The sequence below is a fragment of the Phocoena sinus genome, chromosome 6, assembly GCF_008692025.1.
Source record: "Phocoena sinus isolate mPhoSin1 chromosome 6, mPhoSin1.pri, whole genome shotgun sequence".
Taxonomy (NCBI): Eukaryota; Metazoa; Chordata; class Mammalia; order Artiodactyla; family Phocoenidae; genus Phocoena; species Phocoena sinus.
The window spans coordinates 2,127,457-2,150,091 of NC_045768.1; the positions used below are offsets into that span (position 1 = coordinate 2,127,457).

General features: G+C 62.5%; 2 protein-coding genes across 9 annotated transcripts in view; one reads left to right on the forward strand and one right to left on the reverse strand.

Annotated features, from left to right (window-relative positions):
- Positions 1 to 340: 340 nt before the first annotated feature.
- MYMK (myomaker, myoblast fusion factor) lies at positions 341 to 9,320 on the reverse strand. The gene is made up of 5 exons (XM_032634035.1): positions 9,075 to 9,320; positions 5,363 to 5,477; positions 4,358 to 4,506; positions 1,726 to 1,842; positions 341 to 1,098 (listed from the first exon to the last, which is right to left on the reverse strand). Exons 1-5 carry the CDS (start codon positions 9,207 to 9,209, stop codon positions 949 to 951), a joined length of 666 nt encoding a protein of 221 aa, XP_032489926.1. The 5' UTR covers positions 9,210 to 9,320; the 3' UTR covers positions 341 to 948.
- Positions 9,321 to 17,310: 7,990 nt separating this feature from the next.
- Positions 17,311 to 22,635, forward strand: part of ADAMTSL2 (ADAMTS like 2) — a 34,430-nt gene continuing 29,105 nt past the window's right edge. For 2 of the 8 annotated variants that reach the window (XM_032633991.1, XM_032633996.1), the window contains exons 1-4: positions 19,453 to 20,007; positions 20,815 to 20,890; positions 22,046 to 22,148; positions 22,373 to 22,531. In XM_032633991.1, coding sequence (XP_032489882.1) covers positions 19,622 to 20,007; positions 20,815 to 20,890; positions 22,046 to 22,148; positions 22,373 to 22,531 — 724 coding nt within the window. In that variant the 5' untranslated portion in view covers positions 19,453 to 19,621. Of the gene's footprint in view, positions 17,501 to 19,229; positions 19,321 to 19,452; positions 20,008 to 20,814; positions 22,149 to 22,372; positions 22,532 to 22,635 lie in introns of those variants that run through there. The other 6 variants (XM_032633992.1, XM_032633998.1, XM_032633995.1 and 3 more) reach the window with 6 other exon arrangements.

Consider the following 22,635-nt stretch of genomic DNA (forward strand, 5'->3'; position numbering starts at 1 on the left):
GGGAACTTCTCGCCTGACGGATGTGCCCAGACCATTCGGCAGGCAGGAGGCTAGTGTCTGTGAGGTGATGTCTGGGAGGCCCGCTCCCGCCCGCACCCCCGGGCCGGTGCAGACAGGCCCTGGGTGGGAGCAGGCTGACCTCTGCCCTCGGCGGAAGGCGAGCCCTGCCCCGTGAGGCCAGCCCAGGGGTCCGCTGGCCTCCGCTCAAGGTCCTGGCACCCAGGCCCACCTTCCCACGCTGGGCCGGAGCTCAAAGGCTCTGAGGGCACTCCCACCTCTTGCTTGGATAACTCCATAGCGAAGTGGTTGCTGTGGTGTCAGACCGGGGACAGTGGGCTGGGGTCCAGCTCTGCACTCTCCAGCTCCGGGCCTCGAATATGCCATCATCCCTGACTTGTTTTGAGAATCAGATGAAATGACGAGTGCGAAGAGCTTGGACGTTCAGTACATGGAAATGCTTGATTCAGGGACCTGGCTGGAGGGACGCCAAGGGGCAGGCAGGCCTGGGCCGGGGACAGAGTGGCCCCGCTGGCCCTGGCGCGCTGAGCCTGAGGGCATAGGTCAGGGGTGGGAATCCCTGTTTCCAAGGGAAGACAGACGGCGTGGGGAGCACACGGGACTTGGGTGGCGGCAGACCCCCTTGGGGTTGGGACTGGGCGAAGAGGCGGGGAGGACAGACGCTGGCTCCAGGGTTCTGCAGACATACCCACTCGTCAGGACCTCGGCCTAGGAGAAGGGAGAAAGTTCTTTTCTTTCCAGCATGGTGCTTTGTACCCAGTAGAAACCTAAGAAGTGGATTCTCAAGAAGGCACTCAGTGGGGTGCTTCCCACAGCCCTGGAGACTTCTCAGGATCTGAGGAGGGGCGTTTCTCCAGGTCGGGAAGGACGGAGGCCTCTCGCCAGGCCTGGGATGGGGCAGGGCAGGGGCCTGGAGCCGGGGCTGCACAGTTAGATACAAGCACAGCAGAGGGTGGAGCAGTGCAGCTTGGCGGGGGGCCCCGCGCTTCCAGCCTTCTTGTTGACCTTGGGCAGCAGCAGGACGAAGGCCATGGCCAGGGCACAGTGGTAGAAGCTGTGGACGTAGGTGTAATCCCAGTCCTGCAGGGGAGACGGAGGACCGGTCTGCGGCCTCAGCCCCCGCCCTGAAGCCCAGCTTCCCTCCCACGGCCCCTGCCCCACCCTGGGTCCTCAGCTCTGTGCCTCGGCTGCAGGCCTGGCGTGACATGGCACCTGCCAGTAACAGGGGCTCCTCCCCAACCCCCTGGCTTGTCCTCGGGAGTCTGGCCAAGTCCCCTCCTCCAAGAAGCCTCCCTTCACCATCCCGCCCGTGGTGGCCTTTCCCTCCACCAAACCCCTAGATCACCGAAGGTCTGCGCCGATTCACTGGGCCTTTGATGATGCGGCTGGGGCTCCTCCCTCCCCCCTCCCCCAGCACATCCCTCCTCCCCGTCTCCCCTCTCCCTCCCTCCTCCAGGTGTGCCCCCTTCCGGGCTGTGCACCTCATCAGATGCAAGCCCTCTGTACTGACCCCCCCGACACAGCCCCGCGATGCCAGGGGTGCCAGGGAAGGACCAGACCGTGACTGGAGGGAGGTGCACCAGTGGGGCGCTGCTGGAGCCCCCGGGAGGGGCGCGGCCCCGTTCGGCACCCGGCCAAGCAGGCTGGTGCTGACCTGCTGACCGGAGCCCTCGTGGGTGGGCTGCTTCCCAGTCCCCCGCCAGGTACCTCAAAGAAGAAGCGCAGCATGAGAGCCAGGGCCCCAAAGCAGAGGCCGGGGCCTATCTGCTGGGTGTACACGCTCTTGTCAGGATACAGGCGCCTCGTCTCCTTCATCTGCTGCAGCTGCGGGGAGAGGGGCCAGAGGAACACTCTCAGTCCACAGCCTTGGGCACCTGCACCCTGGCATCCTCAGGTGGGAGATGGGGCTCAGGGAGAGGCCTGGACGCATCTGGCCCAACAGCTGCAGGACCCAAGGGAGACCCCGCCTGGGTGATCGGGCCGTGGACGCCCTGGGCATTTTGACCCCACAAGGACCCCCTGCCCCGTCTGCCTCTTGGGGTGAAAGAAGGCCACCCTTTCCAGCCAGAGGAGAACCCGAGGGGACCAGACACGTGGTTATCTACAGCAAAGGGGTATTGGCGGTGTGGGACCTGCCCGCCGGCGTGGCTGTGGCGGGTGGGAGATGAGTGCGGCCAACCCTGCGAGACCTCCAGTCACTTTCAGAGTCGACAGACTCATCGTAGCATTTACTAGACACACCCGACCGGCGTGTGGAACCTGCCATTCCTCATATGCTGATACCTAGAGTAAGGCTCAAGTAGGAGTGGAAACGCGTGGGTTCACATACACTAAAAAGGTGAAGTAAGTGCGGGTCCACATCCTGAAAACCCAAACCTTCGGGGCCAAGGCCTTTCAGCACACAGGATGTTTTGGATTTCAGCAAGGTAAACGGTCGCACACATCGTGGACGGTGGATGCCCAGGCGGGTGGGGCAGCTCCCCACAATTGCACTGCCCCCCCCGCTCCCCCCCTGCCAGCGGATCACACAGAGACCACGAGTGGCTTCATGCTGGGTCAGGGCAGGTTTTGTCACCGAATGAATTCTGAAACGATGCCTGATTTTTCAGTTTTCTGATATTTCCCATTGCTGGTGAGGAATCAGGACCTGCAATGTCACGGGTGGTGTGTGGGTGCAGCTAAGGGAGCGTGACTCTGGGGGCAGCCGGCTGAGGCCCGGAAGCTGTCCTCCAGCCAATCCTGCCCCAGGTGGCACCCGGGCCCTGCTCCGCAGCCCCTTCACCCATCTCTCTCCACTTCCTGTCCCTGAGAGTTGCTCAAGAAGGGGCAGGCCTCCGCGAGAAAAACTCAGCCCTCATTCCAGGAAACAACTGTCCTTGAAAAGCCAAAATCAACTCCACATTTAATGGTCTAGAAAACACCATTTGAGCCCCAGATGCAGGCAGCCAGGAAGCCCTCTCGGTTCCTGTGGTGCTTCGTGGGGACACTGGCGAGTGACCGCTCTTCTGGCTAATTAGAATCCAGCCCAGATTCAGCCCCGGCCAAGGTCTGCTGGAGGAGCGGCCTTCCAGGGCACAACTCGGGAGCCTTTATCCCACTTCCTGCCAGGGAGGGAGTGAATTATCAGCACGGAGAGCGCTCTGTGTTTACGCATTCCAGAATGTTAATTAACGTGGCCCTTCCTGGTCCAGACAAGTCAGACCCCAGCACACTTCCGCCCCTCTCCGAGGGGCCTCCTGGGTCAGCGCAGGGCCAGCTTGGCTTCCCCAAGATGTGGTGAGAAAAAGGCTCCTTCCCTTCTGCTTGGAGTCAGGACCTGGCCTCACGCTTGTCCTGCCGTTACATCTTGTTAAATTGCTGACCTCTGAGCCTTGGTCTCTTCACCAACCAACTGGCAGACTAAATCCTCCGCTCTCTGGGCGGAGAGAGGAGTGGGGCGAGTTTGGAACGCTCGCCACCAGAGCTTTATTTTCCCTCCCCGGTCTGCACCTTCTGCACCAGCTGCCCAGCCCCGACCTCTTTCCCCTGAGAACCGCCCTCCTGCTTCCCAGGGCTTTGTTCTGGTCCCCGCGAGGCTCAGCTCCTTCCCTGCCCTGGGGGCCCAGGAAGTACGCCTGGGAGCACCCTGCCCGAGCATCCCTCTTTCACTTGGGCTGGTCTGAGTGGGTTTCAGTCCTTGCAGCCAGGAGGGCCTTGTTATGACAGAGGGTGCAGGGAGGCCTGAGGACCACGTGTAGAAGTCCTCGTGGTGCCAGGCCCCTGGGTGCCCAGCCAAGGGCCATCAGTCTGGCTCAGCCTGCTTCCATGCCCACGAGCAGCTCCACCTTCCGGTCGGCCTCACACACGTCCTCCCTCTTCATCTGAACCGGGCTCAAGCCTCAGCCCCTCCAGGACATCTTCCCAGATTAACCCAGGCCACTTCCGATTGATACTGCTTCTCTAAACCAGCCATTCTCTTCAATAATAATAATCATGGCAATAATAAATAGCTCGGCACATTAGAAGCCAGGTTCCGTGCCAGTCCTTAAGTGCATTACCTCAGTTAGTCTAAGAACCAGCCCTATGAGGTCAGTACTGGACTGTAACACCCACTTTACAGATACGGAAACTGAGGCAGAGAGGTGAAGTAACTGGGGTCAGGTCCAGAGCTAGTGAGTACAGACGTAAAACAAGCCAGGTTTGCATGGCTGGGGCACCCGACGGTCATTTTCTATGTGTCAGCTGAGGCCCCGTGTCCAGCCTGCCAACCCACGTGGCGGGAGGTAGATGGAGACCCCAAGGGGGAGGAGTCACCGTCAGGGGAGGGTGCCCCTGACCGTAGGGCTCGCACAGTACGTACCCACTTGGCCGCGATGATGAGGACGGCTGTGCCGATGGGGCCCGAGTACACCCCGTAGCCCCAGCGGTCATGGTAGATCCGCACAGCGATGGTCAGGACGCCAAACATCACTAAAGCCGACCGCTTGGGCTCATCGAAGTCGGCCAGTGCTGCCAGGTAGAGAGCCGGGTGAGGTGAGGGGCCTCCCGTGCCCCTCCTGGCCGCTGCTCTCCCAGAGGCCCTCCCTTTGGGGTCCGGGTGTGGTGTCCCCTCCGCCAGGGAGACCCCGTGGCCCAGCCTGGGCCCCCCCAGGTCTGAATCGCAGCTGGTTTTAAAGGACAAGCTGACTGCTGCCTTCCCGTGGACAGAGCAGCCCGGGTTAGGCTGGCAGGAAGCTGCTCTAACACAGAGATCAACGGGTGGTGTCCGGGAAGGAATCTCTCCCACGGGACCACTGGGACGAAGACACGAAGACCACAGCTAGGACACGAGAAAGATTTGGGTCCTTCACGGGCCTGCGCCCGTAGCAGGAAGTCCCGCCGTCTAATGGGGACCGTGCGTCCCGACGTCGCCGCGAGTCCACAGTAAGTGAAGAACGGTCTCAGAACCACGTGGTTTTGAATGGTCCCATCTTCATGAAGACCTGAGCTAAAAATTGTGTGCGAGCCTCGAGAACAGTCTTGGGGGCGCAGACCCTGAACTACAAGTGGCTGCTCTCCGGGGGCAAAGGAGGGGGCCGAGCGCTTCCTTTTTTCCTCTGTACGCCTCTGCTCAGCCTGTCAAAACGAGCCTTTACTAAATGTGCGATTTTAAAAGGTTACGGAAAGTGGGAATCAAGGCACTTAAGTGCTGCGTCTACCTTTTCACAGACTGAGCACCACTCTGAACCTCCGGGTAAGGAAGGAGGTTCTCAGAGATGAGAGGTGGCTGGGAGGCGGTCGGCGGGCTCGGCTGGCTGAGTGCAGGGCGGGTGGCGGGGCCCCAGGTCCCCGGCGCGGGGCTGGGCTACCGGGGGCGGCCACTCACCCATCAGTGACACCCACATGCTCAGGGCCGTCCCGTAGACGCTGAAGTACTCCAGGATGTCGTGGCGCAGGAAACAGAGAACCGACAGGCCGGGCCCATTGCAGGCGTGGTAGAGCTGCCGGGAAACCCACAGACGGTCGCTCAGCAGGGAGAGGAGAGCTCTGGAGCCCCGGGGCCGTGCCTGGGCCCCGAGCCACAGCCCCATGAGCTGGGACCTCGGGCAAGTCACTGAATGGCCCCACGGCTCTCTTCCCATCTGAAACATGGGGACGCAGTGGACTACTCCCCCACAGGGTCTTGCGGATGAAGCCCGCCGAGGTGAGGACCCTCCCGTGTGATCTACATATTCCCTCAACATCCAGGTCTGCTGAGGCTGGAGCCTTTTTCCTTGGGTACTGCTCTGCCCTGCACGGGCCAGTGGGGCCTTCTCTCCCACAATTTACCCCTCTGACCACCAGGCATCTGAAGCCCTGGGGGGCTTGCGAAGACTCAGGTGCCTGAGCCTGCCCTGTGGGTTGCCCCCTCAGCAGGTCGGGGTTGGGGGTCGGAGGTTTGTTTCTTTAAGAGGGTCTCGGGCTGATCTCGGGATGCCGCCAGAAGGGAGCCCGCTTTGAGAACCACCGGCCGGCAGCCCTCAGTTTTTTTCTCTAAAGTGAGGACAGATCGCAGAGACACCACCCCCACCGCCCCCCCGGCCCCGGGCAGGTGCTGAAAGCAGCATCCTCCTTGCCCTCCTTCCTCCCCCACACTCCTATAGTTGTCTGCCAGATACCTAATTTAATAGCAATTTTAAAGCAAAATGTCTGTATTTTCAAAGCTGTCAACTTATTTCTGGACAACCGTCTCCTTTCGCTTACACATTTCATCATTTTAAGTAATATTTAATGACATGATGTAATTATTTTGACAAGCTCAAGGGCATAAACAAGCTTGGAGCCCAGCACAGTCGACGCTTGGTTAGCCCAGCTCAGCTGGATGGAGAGGCGTGCAGGACAGCAGCCCACATCTGGAGGTGCCAGGGATGCTACGGTGAGAGCAGGGGTGGTGAGAGCCCTGGGTCATCTGGTGAGTTGAGCAAGTTGAGGTCGATTTAGAGCTTCCACTGGCTGCAACTTCATGTGAACTAAAGCTAAGGTGCATCGAGGAGGCATTAACAGAGATGTAGCGTCCAGAACAGGGGAGGACACGGTACTGCTCCTCTCTGTCTGGTCAGACCCCCGCCCCCCCCCCCCCCCCCCCCCCCCCGCAGAGAGCTGTGCTGAGCTTCGGAAGCTGCACCCTTTGAAGTGCCACTGGCAAAGAACAGGTTGGAGGGAAGGAATCAGGCGGTGGACATGACTGTTTAGCTCAGCAAAGAGAAGCTTCAGGTGGGGCATGATCAAGGTGCTCACATCTCCAGGATAGAGGAGGGAGAAGAACACTTGTTCCCCATGGCTCCGGCAGGCAGAGCCAGGCCCTGTGAGTGACATGGATTCTCTTCTCCTGCCCTCCGGCTCCTTCCAGAACTACTTCTCCTCCACCCCCAGCTGAGCCCTGCTGTCTCTGTACCCATTGTCTCTCTTGCATAGCACAGATCACAATGTACGATTAAAGGCTTAATCACTCTGAGATTCTGGACGCGGTCTGTGCCCTGTCACCCGCCTCGTCCCAGCCTAGAGCTGGCTTACAATCGGCCAAGTGTTTGCCTGTGAATGCAGCGTCAGGGAGGCTTTGGAGCGGTTTGAAGGAGAGCTGGCCCAGGAGGGGCTTTTCCCCCCAGGCCCTCGGTTCACCCCTGCTGGAGACTCAGGGGGGAACCACCTGCCAAGGATCAGGGCGAAGCAGCAGTGGGCCCTCAGCCTCTGTGCCCGCGAGGTCTCCCTCCCTCTTCCGACCGAGCAGACCTGGCTCTGCGCGGCGCTGGTCGGGGGCACGGGGGGCAGGTGGCTGGATGCCTGGCAGGAGAGGGTGCGGCTTCCGCAGGCCGGCCTGGCAGGTCCCGGCCGTGAGCTCTGACAAGCGGCGGACTGCCCCTAGGGCTGGGGTGGAGGGCCCCTGTCAAACGGGGACGAGAGCCCCTGCTCCGTGGGGTGGGCCAGGGGACTCCATGCGACACGACACGCAGCACGGGTCCAGCAGCTGTCACAGGACGGTCCCGGTGGGAACACAGAAGACTCCACACAGGAGGCAGAAGTGGCGATGATGCCGCTGGGGGCTCTGGGAGAAGGGGCCTGATTGTGTCTTTAGGCCGGGGACACTTGTCGCCGGACGCAGCTGTCCCTGCCACTCTGGCTGGGCGGGGCAGGGCGGGGTGGGCCTCTGAGGCCAGCCGCAGAGGCAGCTGTGGGGTCAGCTCAGTCCCGGTGGGGAGGGGTGGCCTGGCGGTGACTGTGGTTTCGGGGGCGGGGTCCAACATGGGCCTGGAGGACAAGACCCCGGCTCCTCTCCCCGGCCCTGGGCCCTTGTACCCACAGAGAAGCCCCCTGTCTGCCCGGCTCTGGTTCCTCATCTGCCGGGCAGACCTCCTGGCCCTCACCCAAGCTGGGGTCCCGTGAGCAGCAAATGAAATGGCTTTCGACAAGATTCCTTGAAGGAGCCGGGAGGCCCTGCTGCCCGGGGAGGCCCTGCTGCCCGGGGTTGAGGGGGGCCCACGCACGGCTGGCACTGCCACACGGAGTCCGGGAACCCTCACCTTCCCCGAGCACGCTTCATCAGGGAGTTGGGTTTAAACCAAGGCTGGGTCTGATGGAAGATGATGGAGGAAAAGAGAGTGGGGCCCCTCTGGGGGTCCAGCAGCAAGGGTGGGTGGAAGGAGCCTCAGAGGCTCACAGACAGGGAGGCAGGAAGGCACTAAGATGTAGAGAGATGGTGGATGGCTGGCTAATGAGGCAGGTAGGGAGGTGATTGATTAGATATAGGTATAGATGACGGATTAGAGAGATAGGTCATAGATAGGTAGGTAGACAGACAGACAGAAGCTAGAGGGATGGATAGACAGGGCCAGAGAGACACACGAGGGCAACAAAGCTAGGGACGGACACCAAGAAATTTACAAAGAGAGTAAATTCCGTGAGGATATGGCTCCAGAAATCCAGAGAGAACCAGACACAGAGCGAGCCAGTATGAGAAACACAGAGGGAAAGAGACCCACAGGGAGACGGGGGAGGGGGACAGAGAGAGAGAGAGAGACAGACAGCCAGACATATAAATAGAAAGAGAAAGAAGGACTCAGAGAGAGACGTAGGCCCCAAGAAGGAGAGACAAGCCGACGTGAGCAGGCCCTGCTGAACTGAGGCCAGCTGCAGAATCCTGGAACCAGATTCCCCCGGCCCTACACGTTCCCTGAGCCCTGCGAGCCCCCTCCTGGGCCTGGAGTACCAGGGAGAGTCGTGTTGGGGGGCGGGGGTGAAGAGGGGAGCTGGAGCCAGGAGGAGCCTTGGGTGGTTGGCAAGAAAAGGGGGATCTTGGAGGGGCTTGTCCCTGGCACACTGTGGGCTTGGTCTCGCACACACCAATCCCAGAGTGACTTCCTGCCACAGCTGGGGAAACTGAGGTCCAGGAAGGTGAAGGGGGGCCCACAGCCCTCTCTCCTGGTCTCTGGGCTCTTTCCTCCACCTCCCCATCATCACTTTTCTTCATCACCCGATACAGCAAAGTGGTGGAAAGACAGCCCCTGTCCTCCGTCTCTGGGAGGGCCCCCGGGTGGGTCCTATCCCCAGGGCCCCGGACTTACCGCCACAAAGAACATGGTGAAGAGGTAGACCATGGCCTCCATGTGGAACTGCCTCTTGGCAGCAATGCTGACCGTGGGGAGGAAGACCAGGCTGCTGAGTGTGGGTAGGAGCAGTTTGGCCACCAGAGTCCCCATGGGCTGGGGGGGAGAGGTAGGTGCAGGCCTCCCGGGTCTCCAGGGCAGAAAAGCGAAAGGGAGAAGGCCCGCTCCTTGCACCAGGGGCTCCGGTGGCAGCTGTGGTTTAAATGCCCTGAAGAGAGGCAGGGGTGTGCGCACACGTGTCCAGCAGCACGTGGAGAGGGTTCAACAGCTGATGTACCATGTGATCAGCACTTGTCTCTGATTTTTTTTTTTTTTTTGGATAGGTCAGAGTTGTCCAGTCAAGGAGACCGTCCTTCTTTTCTCCGAGGCAGCAACTTCGGAGAAGAGTCCGTCCCCACGAGCACGATCGCCGATGTCCAGCCACTTTCCATCCTGGCCCCGGGCCCCTCCCCGAGGTGCTCCGGAGTCCAGAATTAGAGCGGACTCTGCCGCCTGAGTCAGGCTCCACAGGAGGCAAGAGGTCAGAGAACACAAGGTTCAGCAGATTCTAATCACTAAAAGGACCCTGTAGATAGGTCTCCCAATTTACCAGCCCACAGGCATGTCTGACTCCCCCGCTGTTGCCCCAAACAGGCTTCCTTGGTAACTAAACAGATGAAACTAACATTCTTTTCTATTTGGTTACATAGTTTCAAACCTGAAGTACACAGAACGGGACGATCTCTACCGGTGTCCCCAGCGCAAGGGGGATGCTAGCCCTCTCAGCATTCCTTGGCCTTCGGGAAATTACCTTCCTGTGTTGAAGAGGCCTGGGGGAACTGGCCAGCAGGGTCCCCCCTACACCGCCCCGTTATCCTCTGGCCAAGGAACGATGGGAGTGTGTGAGCTACCCAGGCCAATTCTCTCTCCCTGGAGGGACTGCTTGATTCATTGCTTGACTGATTAATTCTTTTGTTTATTTGTTGCCAGCAAAAGGACAGCTTTTATTCCGTTTTGTTTTTCATCACGATATAATGGTGTCGCCTACAACAAGATGCACAGATTTATCATGTACGGTTCGATGAGTTTTGACATGTGCTCTGTGACCACCCCTGCGTCCCCGTGACTCCAGGACAGCCCTCGAGGCCCCAGCAGGGGCAGCCACTGTTCAGGTTTCTGCCACACGCTTGACTTTGCCTGTATAAATGGACTCACGCGGTGTGCACTCTTTCGGGCTGGCTTCTTTCACTGCCCCGGAATGTCCCTGAGATTCAGTCACGTTGTGTCCAGTGGCTTGTTCCTGTGGTCGCTGGGTGGCTACGCGGGATTTTGTTCTCCTGGGAATTGGAATCTGGAGTATGGGAACAGCGGGGGCGAGGCCAGGAGGTGCCCACGCATGTCGGCGCCTCGAGGAGAGGCTGCCGGCTTGTCCCACGCCCCCTGGGCCCGCTTGACCCACCTTTCCTTCCATCTGGGAGCTCCCTCACACCTTTCCAGAAGTCTCTTTTTTTTATCATACGTTGGCTGGGGGCCATATCTGCTGTTTGCCATGAAAAGTCCCATTCAGGACGCGTGGTCACGTCATTCTTCTGCTCAAGCGCCTTCCAAGGCACCCTCAGCCCTCAGCGTGAAGTCCAAGTTCTCCGGGGATCGTGGGGCCACCCCCGCCCAGCCCTGTCCCCCACAGCGCACCCCAGCCTCCACGGTACGCTCGGACCCCGCCCCTCCTCCCGGCCTCACCCCCTCCTCCTCTGACATCTGTGGGGACGGGTCCCCACCCGGCTCAGGCAAGCTGGGGTGCTCTGCGCTGGCCCCCAGCACGCCACTCGTTCCCGTCCGGGCCTCCAGCTCTCTGTGTCGTGCGGTTGGTGCGGGGCTGCTTGGGGTGTGTGCCCACTGCTCGACTGGTCAGCTCACCACCCAAGTCCGGGGCCAGGCCTGGCACGTGGTGGGTGGTCAGCAGACACTGGCTGAATGAATGACTCTGTGAAAAGAATGAATGAAAGGCCAGGGAGGCGGGGCTGCAGGGCATTTCAGTCTGGCACTTAGGAGCCCCGTTCCCTCTCCAAATGGGAAAACGAGATCGTGCCGTGTGTGCAGCTCTGGGTAAGAGGCAGGCGACCCCCTGCAAGCTGGTCATGGGGGCCCCGATCATCCCGGCCCGCCTCTCCACACCCCGCTTCTGCCCAGCCCCAGCCCCCAGCCCCAGCTTCCAGGAGGGGTAGAAATCGTGTGGCGAGGAGATGGATTAGAGGTCAGGTGCTAGGAGAGAACTGTCTGGAGCGGTAACCCCGCTCAGGAGCAGGAAAACATTCCACAGTTGGTTTTGTGCATGACTCTGTGTGCGCGTGCGCGTGTGCGCACGTGTGTGTGCGCGCGCGCGTGTGCGTGCGCACGTGTGTGTGCGCGCGCGTGTGCGTGCGTGTGTGCGCACGTGTGTGTGCGCGCGTGTGCGCGTGTGCGCGCGCGCGTGTGTGCGCGCGCGTGTGTGTGTGTGTTTTGCAGCTGTAAACTCCAGGGCTGGGGCTGCAAGCTTGGGGAGGGGAAAAAGAGAAGGGGGAGGTGATGGAGGAAGCAGGAGGGGAGCCGCACATGTGTTGTAACCATTAAGGACCAAGGTGGCCGAGAGGGGCTGCCCCAAAGCGGGGAGACAGGTGGCCAGCCTGGGGGCGGGGGTGGCCCAAGGACCCCCCCACTGAAAGGCTGGGACTTGAGCAGCGCTTTGGGGGAGGGCGGAGCGTAGAATGGGGGTCGGGGTGCAGCCTGTGTGTGGCTCCCGTCGCAGACCTGGCCGCCTGGAGACAGGCCAACTGGCTCGGGGGAAGGCGTCCAGCTCTGAACAGGACTTAAAGGACCCTCGGTCCTCACTGGGACCAGGGAAGCGATTGGCCTGGGGAGCTGGGTGGGGCAGAGTAGAAGAAGCAGGCCGGTTGCTGTGGGGGTGCTGTGCCCCCAGGCACAGGGTAGGGGGAGCCGGATCGGGCTGCGCTGGGAGGCAGCAGAGACGTGCTCTGGCCTCCCCGTCTTCTGGGCTCCGGTGGTCCCGCCAGCCGACCGGCCGGCCTCCGATACCCGACTCCACCCCACCCACACCGGCTGGTGCTTGGGCCAAAGGGGATGCCACAGGCGGTGCGCCCTCCTTCTGCCAGGATGCCCTTGCCGGGCTTGCCTCCGCGTTAATATTAGCCCTGGGCCTCTCCTGCCCCCTGGTGCGGGGGAGCTCTCCATTCGAACCCCTGTGTGTGTCTGAAAACCATTTACACACACAGACATTCATTCAGGGCCAGCATGTGCCGAGCTCTCTTCCTACTTTGTCCCTTTGGGCCGTGCCAGCAGCTGGAGGCGGGGGGTGGACGTCTCTCTCTCCCCATTTTACAGAGGAGGAGGCTGAGGCCGGGAGAGGAGGGAGACTGGCCCCTGGCGTATGCTCCTCGCCAAGGCCCCCAGGCGCATCCCTCCTCTCCCCAGCAGGTGGCGCTGGTCCCAACGGGACCTGGCAGGGCCTGTCCCGGGCAGGGTGGGGGCCGCCGGCGGGGCAGCCACAGCCTGGGGAGCAGGGAGTGGGAGCCGTCCCGCCCACCCTCCCCTCCCTCGGGCCCCTCGGCGTGGAGAAGGCTGGTTTTATAGAGGTGCTGAAATGCCCGGAATGCCACACGGCTCCCACCTCCCGGACAGCTGTCTGTCTGCTCAGCCGGCCCAGCAGAGCGGGGCCAGCTGCTGCGTTTGCGTCCTCCACGTTTTGAACACCCGACCCGCAGCGCCAGAGTGCGGCACAGCAGCCCTTGGCTCTCTGTGTAGCGACCCACTGAGGCCCTCCTGCCCCTGGTGGGAGGGGGTCTGGGTATCGATGCTCCTGATTCCTCCCGTGGGGGTCCCAGGCAGCTGGAGTACCATCCGGGGCCTCTGCAACTGAGGTTGTGACAACATTCGTGTTGTCCTCAGCTAATGACTGGAAATGAGCAGCTCCAGCTGCCTCTGGTGAGCCGGGCAAGGGCCCCGCCCCTTCTTAGCTCTGGAGCACCTCGTCTCTGTCTCATAGTGTCGCGGAGGGCATAGGGACAGGCCCTGCGGCAGCGGAGGGGCTGTCCCGGCAGGAGGTGACCCCCCGCACAGCCGGGCTCGGCCTGCGCGCCTCGGCAGGCAGTGAAATTCAGGAGCTCAAGGACGCAGCTCCCGCCAGCCCCACTGCCCCTTGCCCGGCAGTGGTCTGTCCCTGGAGCGCCAGTGGCAGGCTTACTTCCCAGCCCTGACAGGGCCTCCCGGGGCCCTGTCCTTGCTCCAGATTTGGGGACAAAGGAGGCTCTTTCTAAATACCCCAAGTCCCCCCACTCGAACCTCGAGACTTGGCCTAATAGAAAATGCCAGTGCTGACAAAGAGGGAGGGGGAGGACTCTGTTTTGTGGTCTGGCCTGCTGAGCTCCAGTGGTCTGTGGGGGTGGGTCCTCCCTAACGGCCAGCCCAGGCCCAGAGCATCAGCCCGGAGAGTTCACAGGGAGGGACTGGCTGCTGGGCCTCCCTCTGGAGCCTGGGTCTCCTCCAGTCCTGGCCAACCACCTCCAGACGGGCCACATGGTCCCGCAGTGGCCCAGTCCCTGTTGGGTACAAGAGCTCTGCTGTCAGAAGGTGCCCAGGGTTGCCCCAGGCTCTGGGTGGGCAGCAGGACGTCGGGGGACAGGGTAGAGGTCGTCACCCTCCAGGCCGTGCTGGCCGGCCTCTGGGTGCCAGGGTTGAGGACCCACTTCACAGGGGCTCTGGCTCTGGTCCCCGTCTTTCTGAGCTCTGTTTCAGACACTTGGCTGTGCAGGACAGGGCCCAGCTCCCGGCGTGACTGTCCAACCACCGGGACCACCCAAACTGGTCATCCCATGGCCCGCTGCGCCCCTCCCCCACCCCATCCCTTCCCTTCCCCAAGTGGGCTCTTCCCCTTCCGCCTTGTTTTCCCACGCTTCACCTCGCTTCCCCTCAGAAATGTGCCCAATTTCCTGTTTGCAAGCTCTTCAGACATCCAGAAAGCTCCGGTGGAAAGATAATCTCCTTCTGAAAAAACAGGTGTCCACAGCATCTCTAGCCAGGGTCACACAGAGAGTGGCGGGGACACCTCACCGTCACCCTGAAGGACTGCCGGACAAATCCACCCTTCCATGCACTGAGCACCTGGCTAGAGATGCTGGGCCCTGGCAGGTGCTAAGATACAGTGTGAACCAGGAGTAGCCCCCGCTCTGTGGGGTCACAGCCACAGGCCGGGGAAGATCCCGCTCAGTGCGAGAAGCCAGGTCGAAGTGCTGGGCCACCTGGTGGGCTTCCTGGAGGAGGTGTCCTCAGAAAATCATCTGGAGGGCCAAGCACGTCCAGAAGGGTGTGAAAGAAGGGCTCCAGAGAGGGGACAGTGGGAACCAAGATGGGGGCTCCGAGCCATTTCTTTCAGTGACTCTCCAGGGAGCCCCGGGCATCATCAGGGCTGGCAGGCAGCCATTCCGAGGGCCGCTGGGTGACCTGTGGAGCTCAGTGCAAAACGGGGAGCCCCTTGTTCACCAAGCGGGACAAAACTTTCTCATTCCTCCAAGGGCCTCTCCCGAACAATAGGAGTGTTCTTATTTGCTGTTAATGTCGTGCTCCTTTGGGCGTGGGGAGCTTGTGGAGTGAGTGCCTGGGATCCCACCGGAGACTCCGTCAGATCCTGGCTCCCCAGAGGGCAGAGGGCAGTCCTGAGAGGTGCAGGGGGTAGGAGGTCCCCCAGCAGAAGTCTCTCCATCACTCCATCACCCCATCCAGTGTCGCTCCGAGAACACGAATTCTAAGATAACACGATTAAACCTTCAACACGGTGACGGCAGAGCCCGGACCCCAGGCATGGCCTCTTCGGAGCCTAGGCTGCTCTTCTGGTCACCCACTGTGCTGCTGGTTAGAAGCTTCTTAGATACTCTGGGTTCTGCCGTCCAGGCCTGGCTGCGACCCCGTGAGGTGGGTCCCGAGGGCATCTAAGTCCCCTCCCGGAGGCCCAGCCTGACCAGTTCTCCAGAACTGACGGTGGCTCCGCGCTTGGCACTTGATGAGGCCTTCAGAGGCACCTCCTGCCTGTGCTTGAATCTCTATCACCAGCCACCCCCCGCAATTCCTAGGGTCTTCACGGGCCCTGGGGCCTTCCCTGACCCCTGACGTCTCCCTCCGAAACCCCCAGACCACCAGTGGACCAAGCAGTGGTCACAGCTCCCTGCGGCTCTGGAGTCTGGGGGCTCGCTGGAGTCCTTCGGGGTGGGGGAGCACTGGCCGGCTTCTGGAGGTAGAGGGTGGGGTGAGGGTGGACGTGTGGCCCTCCCAGGTCACACACCTGCTAGAGGTCCCAGAGCTGGGGGTGGCAGCCCGCCTCCCAGGCACTGTCCCGTCGGGCTACGCAAATGCGCTGGGGTGTTTGCGTCAGCTGGCTGTAGGGTCCCTCCCACGGGAAACCGTTAGTCACCCTGGTGCTGGCTGGACGTGGATCCAGCAGTCCCCGGAGAGCTCGGGAGCGTGCCCGGGGATCAGAGCCCTGGCGCTTGGGGGGCGGGGCAGGGGTGGGGGCAGAGGCCCCAGAGTGCGAGTGATCAGCAGTGTGCCTGTGAGGGGTCGGTGAGTGTGTGTGCCTGTGTGTGCATTAGCGTGTGCCCCTGTGTGTGCCCGTGAGGTCGTGTGCGTGCGTGCACCAGTGCCGCGTGACGGGTTCCATCGTGTCTGCGCTTCAGCATGCTGACCCCAGGGGGCAGCGTGGACCTGGGTTTGAGTCTTGGTTCCACCCAGCCACCCAGGGGCCCCAGGGGGAAAATGAGACGGATGAGACCTGCCTCCCAGTGGGTCTGGGAAGGATGAACATGATACGAGAACCTGCCAGATGGAGAGGATGTGCTCAGTAAGGACGCTGGGGTCCCTGACGTGCCGCCCCAGACGTACGAGCCCGGGCGCCGCCCAGCGGTCTCCGGGCCTTAGTTCCTCCATCTGTAAAATGGGGAGAGCAAAGATGCTGACCTCCTAGCTCTCAGCACAGAGGGAGAGCTCGACGCAGGGCAGCAGGCCTTGTTGGTTTCAGGACCATCTCTGGTTGCTCTCCTCCCCGACCATTCCTGTTGGTGGCAGAACCTTCCCAGGGGTGGAATGATTCTCGGTCGCCCAGGGAGGCAACTGGAGGAGCTCACCACAGTTCCTTCCGGCAGGGAGGGTGCGGGGAGGGGGAGGGCTTTCCAGGCGCCACTGGGAGCCATCTGCAGCGCAGAGGCAGGGGGATGGATGAAATGGCTCAGGGCCGCCCCGCTTCCACCCCCACCGCGTGGAGGTGCCGGGAGGGTGGGCTCCAGGGAGCCTGGCGTGCGGGGCGGGTGCCTGGCGTTGTTTCCGGGGCAACTTGCAATGTCTGGGGTCCTCCCCGGGTGACTGGGGGCCGAAGTGCGTGCCGCTGGCTCCGTGCTCTGCTCCACACTCTGACTCAGCAGGAACACAGGCTGGAGCCCCACGCCGGCCTGCCAGGGGCTGCCCAGCTGGCCCGCGCCCAGCCAGGCCGCTGTGCCCTGCCAAGCTGGTGCTGAACATCTGCAGAGTTCCGCGCACCTCCCCCCCGACTGGCTCTGGCCATCCTAGCCGTCTGGTCCGCAGGCTGTGGGCACTTCTGTCCCTTCCCCAGAACCCTCGGCTGAGCCTTGCTGAGTCTCCCTCAGTCCCTCCGGCTGCTCAGGCCTCCGTTTCTCAGGAGAATCTCTCCAAGGCTGGCTGGATGACCTCAGAGCATGGTGTCCCCTCTCGACCTCAGTCTTTCCGTCCGTAAAACGGAGCTATTGGATCGGATGCCTCATACACCCCAGACTCCATTCTGGGGAGTGGCAGAGACTGGGCCCCCTCTGGAAGCAGAAATCCGACGGACCAAGCCTGGGGCTCGGCTTGGCCGCCGCCAACCTCCCCCGTGACCCCGGGCCAGTGGGCACTCCGTCTGGACACCCGGACACGCAGTCCCGTGTTCCGGACCTGGGAAGGCGGCCTCCCTGCTCGTGGCCGCGGCAGCAGTCAGCAGGCAGCTGGGCCGGCCTGGCCGGGCTCCAGAGGCGCGGAGCGGGTTAAAGTGTGCGCCAGGCCGGCCGGCGGGCGGCGGGAGGGGGGAGCAGCCTGGTGGGAAGTGTGAGTTCCTCCCTGTCTGCCTGACAGCTATAAAGGCCGCCGCGCCGCGGAGCTGCCACTGGGCTGCGCGCCTCCCGGGAACCCCCTCTCGTGGGTGCTCTTTGAAGTGGAGGAGGGAGGCGGCGAGAGGGAGGAGAAGGAAGGGAGAGAGGCCCAGCCCGCAGCCCTCTGCGCCCCGAGGCTCCCCCGCACCGCGCACCTGGCACCGCCTGCCCGCAGCAGAGGCTCGGCCCCTTTCTTCCGAGGACAACCTGCCGACCCCCGGCCAGGTAGGCCTCCTCCCCGCCATCCCGCTTCCCACCGCAGCCCTGCCAGGGCACGAGATGCAGCCCCAAGTGCATGCATGGCATCCCCGGGCCCCTCGGGGGAGCCGTTATGTAACAGGAGCAGGGCTGGTGGGGAGGGGTCCAGACCCTCCGAGCGCGGGCGCGGGGGGCCCCTCAGCTCCTAGCCTACCGCGCCCGAAGCCCTTGTTTGCACGGCAAGTCTCTCCCGCCGGCCGGTGGCTGTTTTTGGACCCCAGGGAGGGATGGGTCCCGCGTGAGCCGGGCCTGGCCTGCAGCCAGCGGTGTCTGGGAGCCTTAATGAAAACCAAGTGTGCAGCCGCTCAGCACCTGTCTTCAGCCTGCAGGCAGGAGCCGGGGCACAGACTAGCCAATGGGACGCCGAGGGGCCTCCGTGCCTGCGGGAGGCTGGGGGGTGTAGATGGAGGCCTGCGGGGGAGGGGCGGCAGCCGGCTGGAGCTGTGGCAGGCTGGCGGCCGGGAGGTGCGGATCTCAAGGGCTCTGGCTCCAGGCTCTGGGGTGTACTGCCGCCTTGCCTGGGGCAGAGAGAGGGCAGAGACATTCTTGGGGTGTGAGGGTGTCATTGGCGTAACTCTTGAAAATTTGCAGGTGCTTGAGCTGTGCGGAAACGAGGGTTTGAAGGAGGAGAGAAGGGGGCAGATGTGGACTTAGTTTCAGGGCTTGCAGGCATGGGGGAGGGGGGCTCTCCTGCCTACTTTCCCTGGAATTAGTCCCTGAGTTTGCTCTGGGGTCTGGGGGCTGGTCGGCCACCTGGCTGTGTTGCTTTGGGCGAGTTGGCTCCCCTCTCTGGTTCCAGGCTCTAGGGGGATGGGCTTGATGGCTTCGGAAACTCCTCCAACCCTCTGGCAAGTGACACTCAGGACCTGAGACAAACCCTGGACAGAGGCCACTGTAGGCCCCACTCCTCCGTCTCAGGGGCAGATAGGGGAGGCTGAGGGCCCAGGAGGCTGCAGGCGCCCCTTGATTTGACCCCTGGCGCGGAGGTCCAGTAGTGTTCTGGGCTGACTTCTCGGGAGACAGCCCCGTGGTCCTAGGCCACCCGCACTCCGACACTCCAGAGGCGCGAGCTGTGTGTCTTCTCTTGGGAAGGAGGGGGCACAGATGCCTGGGCTCTGCCCAGCGTGGGGTCCCTCAGGGCAGGGGGAAGCTGTGTCCAGGGAGGGAGAGGGCCTGGCAGAGTCTGTGGCGTCCACGGCCCCCTCCAGCAGCTCCATGTAGCCGCTGGAAAGGATCATTCTCCCGCGTGGCCAGGAAGTGCCGAACAGATAAAAATCCCAAGGCGCTCTTGCTTGGGTCGGGTCTACCGGCCAAGGTAATGGATCGACCCTCAGCTCCTTCATCCGATGGATGCAGCCTGGGCCTATAGGTGTCCCTGGGTTTCTCCCCAGGCGTTCTCCAGGCAGCTCAGTTATACAGAGGCAAAGCGTGGCCTGTGTCCCCAGATGCCCTCAGGTCAGGTGGTACAGGCTTAGCGTGTACACCACCACCCTGGTGTCTCAGGCCCGTGCAGGCATCTCTAGTCATTCATTGAGCCCTCCCAACAGGGCCACCAGACCGCCACTACCAACCAATCCCAGGCAACCTCAGGCCTCAGCACTGGGTGGGCTCCGGGAGCTTTTCCCCAAAGCGGACTCCGGCCAGCTGCAAGAGGAGCTGGACCTGGCCTGGCAGTGACTGTGCCCTTGCTTCCTAGGATGGATGGCAGATGGCAGCCTTCACGCTGGGCCTGGTCCCTGCTGGCTGTGGCACTTGTGGCTGGGGGTGCATCGTCCACGGGGGCCGTGGTGAGTGGGGAGCACGATCCTTCGCCCAGGTCGGCTGACGCTGAGGGCTGGGTGGCAGACAAGGGGCAGGGGTCCGGGGGTCCTGGAGTGCCTTCCCAGATCCCCTCCCGCTCCTGGGAACGTGCCTTACAAGCCAGTGAGGCCAGCCCCTGAGTGCGGGGCTCCGGCCACTCCGGAGTCCTTGCTGATTCGACAGGACAGGGGCTGGCTGCTCCCCTTCTGAGAGAAGCCCCGGAGTGTGGCGTGTAGACGGGCGGGGTCGGGTCCTGCAGAACCCAGGCTGCTCGGGGGAAAAGAAAGGATGGTTAGGGTCAGCCTCAGGATCCCGCCAAGCTCCCAGGATGTTCCAGATCCCCAGATGGGGCAGGACCTGAGGCCCACAGCTCCCTGGGAGGTCCCCCAGAGACCGCCCTGGAGATCTGAGCCTAGGCTTCGAGCAACCCACCCAGGGGGCTGTGTCCTCCTGTCCAGGGCACGGGGACGGCAGGCCCGTCCGGCCAGGTGCTCCAGCCTCCTTCTAACTGTCGTGGGGCCTCTCACCCAGGACAACAGCCCAACGTCCAACAGCCTGGAGGCGGGCACCGATGCCACCGCCTACTGGTGGGGAGAGTGGACCAAGTGGACGGCATGTTCCCGCAGCTGCGGGGCTGGGGTGACGTCCCAGGAGCGGCATTGCCTGCAGCAGAGGTGCGGGGCTTGAGCACATGGCCCCGAGGGGCTGGCGTGAAAGTGGGGCCGTCTGCACGGGAAAGGGAGGCCTGGGAGGTGGGGGGGTCTCGGGCTGGGACAGGGGTCTGCGGTTTGAGGCTGCACAGGCCAGGTGAGCAGGTCAGTCTTTTCACTGGCCTCCGTTGGGGACGTGGCTTCTGTTGGGTCCCAGGCAACAGTGTCCTGGGGTTCGTCCTGCTCCATTTCTAGGGCTCTTTCAGTGAGGGGTCAGGCCCACCCTGGGTTTCTCTTCTGAAGACCTGAGTTGAATAAACATGGGGAAAGCGTACGGTGCAGTGGTTACTGTTGGCCAGACCTGGGTTCAAATCTTGCCTCGCCTACTTCCTAGCTGTGTAACCTTGGGCAAGTCACTTAACCTCTCTGAGCATCAGTTTCCACATTTGTGGCGTGGAGATTATGCTCGAGCCCACCTGACATTTCTGAGAATACAAGAGACAGTGTGTGTGTATGCACTGCATACATGGTAAATGTTGTTATTTTATTACTAACTCTGTGTCCTAAGACCCTCTGCTGTGTGCTGGGGATAGAGAGGTGAATTGGATCTCACCACCGCCCCCCAATAAGGGACTAAGAAGCACCCTCTAACTACCTGAATACCTGTGACGTGAGAGGGCTCTGGTGCAGCAGCGGGGCTTGAGTGGGGAGGAAGGAGGCCTCGGTCAGAGGAATCAGAGCAGGCTCGGGGGCAGCATGGTGGAGGAGTAGCCCAGAGGCCGCCCAGGAGCAGAAGCAGGGTCAGGGCTGCAGCCCATGTCCTCCCGCCAGGAGGACGTCTGTCATGGGCACTGGGAACCGGACCTGCACGGGCACGTCCAAGAGGTACCAGCTCTGCAGAGTACAGGTGAGGCTCCGCCAGACGGGACCCCCTCCCTCCTCCCCCTTCTCTGGCGGGTCTCAGGTCAGCTTCCCGGTGGCCCTGGGCCCTCTGGACACTCTGTCCAGGACCTGCCACTTACACCCTGTTGAAGAGAAGGGTGGTGAGGGCCCCCGGGCTCAGAATACCCCCTTCCGGCATCAAATCAAATCTGTGGTGCCCACCACGGGCTGCGGGCACCTGAGGGGAAAAGAACCCACTTCTGCTGGCGGAACTCCAGCACGACCTCAAGGTCTGGGGTCTAGGGGTGCACGCGGCCCCTGCGCTCAGCGTGAACCCTGCTCACCGGTCTCCCCGGGGGACTGGAGTCACCGGCATCCCCCCTGTGCGCCCACCTCTGCTCTCTGCGCCCTCAGCACCCAAACCTTCTTTGTCAGTCGCGTGCCGCACCGAGGTGGCTGGGTCTGGGCAGGAGGTGCTGACTCTGGCTCACCCTCCCGTCACCTCTCGATGGGGCCAAAGCCAGTCTGAACCGGACCCCCGGGACGGGGGGCGGGGCAGAGAGATGATGCTGTGCGTGTCCCCATGTCCCTGCGTCCACGTGTCTGTGTGTCTGTGTGGGCACGCGGGGGGAGTTAGGGGCTGGAGGGAGGCGAGCGGCCACGACCTCTGTGCTGGCCTCACCAGTCAGCTGCCCTCCTGACGTGAGCTCGGGAGGGAGCCCTGGCCCAGTTCGGCTTCTGGCCGCGGCGTGAGCAGCTGGGCCCCGCACAGGCCCCTCCCCTCTGCCCCACGGGCTCCTCTTCTACGAAGTCAGGCCCACGCGGTCAGTGCCCGTGTCCCAGGCACTGTGGCTACGGCTGCGGACACGTAGATGGGCCCCTGCCCGAGGACGCGGGGCGAGTGGGGACCCCGCGCGAGCACCGCCGAGGCCGGTGTCCCTGCCGCTCCATGTGCAGCCTGGGAGAAGGCCGGGGCGGTGGGGCTGAAAGGATCCAGCCCAGAGCACAGGGAGGGCCAGCACACGTGGGTGCTGGAGGCCTGGTCCTCCCTCCCTCCTTCCAGAGAGCCCGAGAGACGGAGAATAAGGAGGAGAGCCACTTCCTGCTCTGCCTGGACAAAAATGCTTTTGTCGGGCCGAGTCCCTCCCAGAGCCTCCCGCCCTGTCTTCCCGCTTCCCAGGAGTGTCCGCCGGACGGGAGGAGCTTCCGCGAGGAGCAGTGCATCTCCTTCAACTCCCGTGTGTACAACGGGCGGACGCACCAGTGGAAGCCGCTCTATCCCGGTACTGTGGCCCTGGGCCACCCAGCAGGGAATTCTCTGGCAGGATCTATACCTGATGGTCACTTCCTGGGGCCTGTGGGAGGGAATGTCCTCGTCCAGTGGGTAGGCAGGTGGGGAAACAGGCCCAGAGGTGGCGGGGGTGGGGGGGGGTCTTGTCCAAGGTCATGAGTAGTTCAGGCGGCAGTGTAAATGACTTGGCCTCTCCCGCTCACCGGGTAAGTGCAGGGTCCCCAGGACCGGCAGTCCAGGGCCATCAAGTCGGCTCAGACCTCCTGCAGAGGGGACACTGCCCCCCACTCACAGGGCGGCAGAGGCTGGACTTCCAGAGCCTGGGCTGGGCCAGATCACCTGCATCTTGGTCCGTTTCTGCCACTGAGACCCCAGGCAAGTTCTTTCCATTCTCCAGGCCTCCGTTTCCCCATCTGTGCCATGAAAGAAGTGCCGTCTCAGTGCGGGGGAGGGGAGGTCCCTGACTCTGGCCCCCGCCA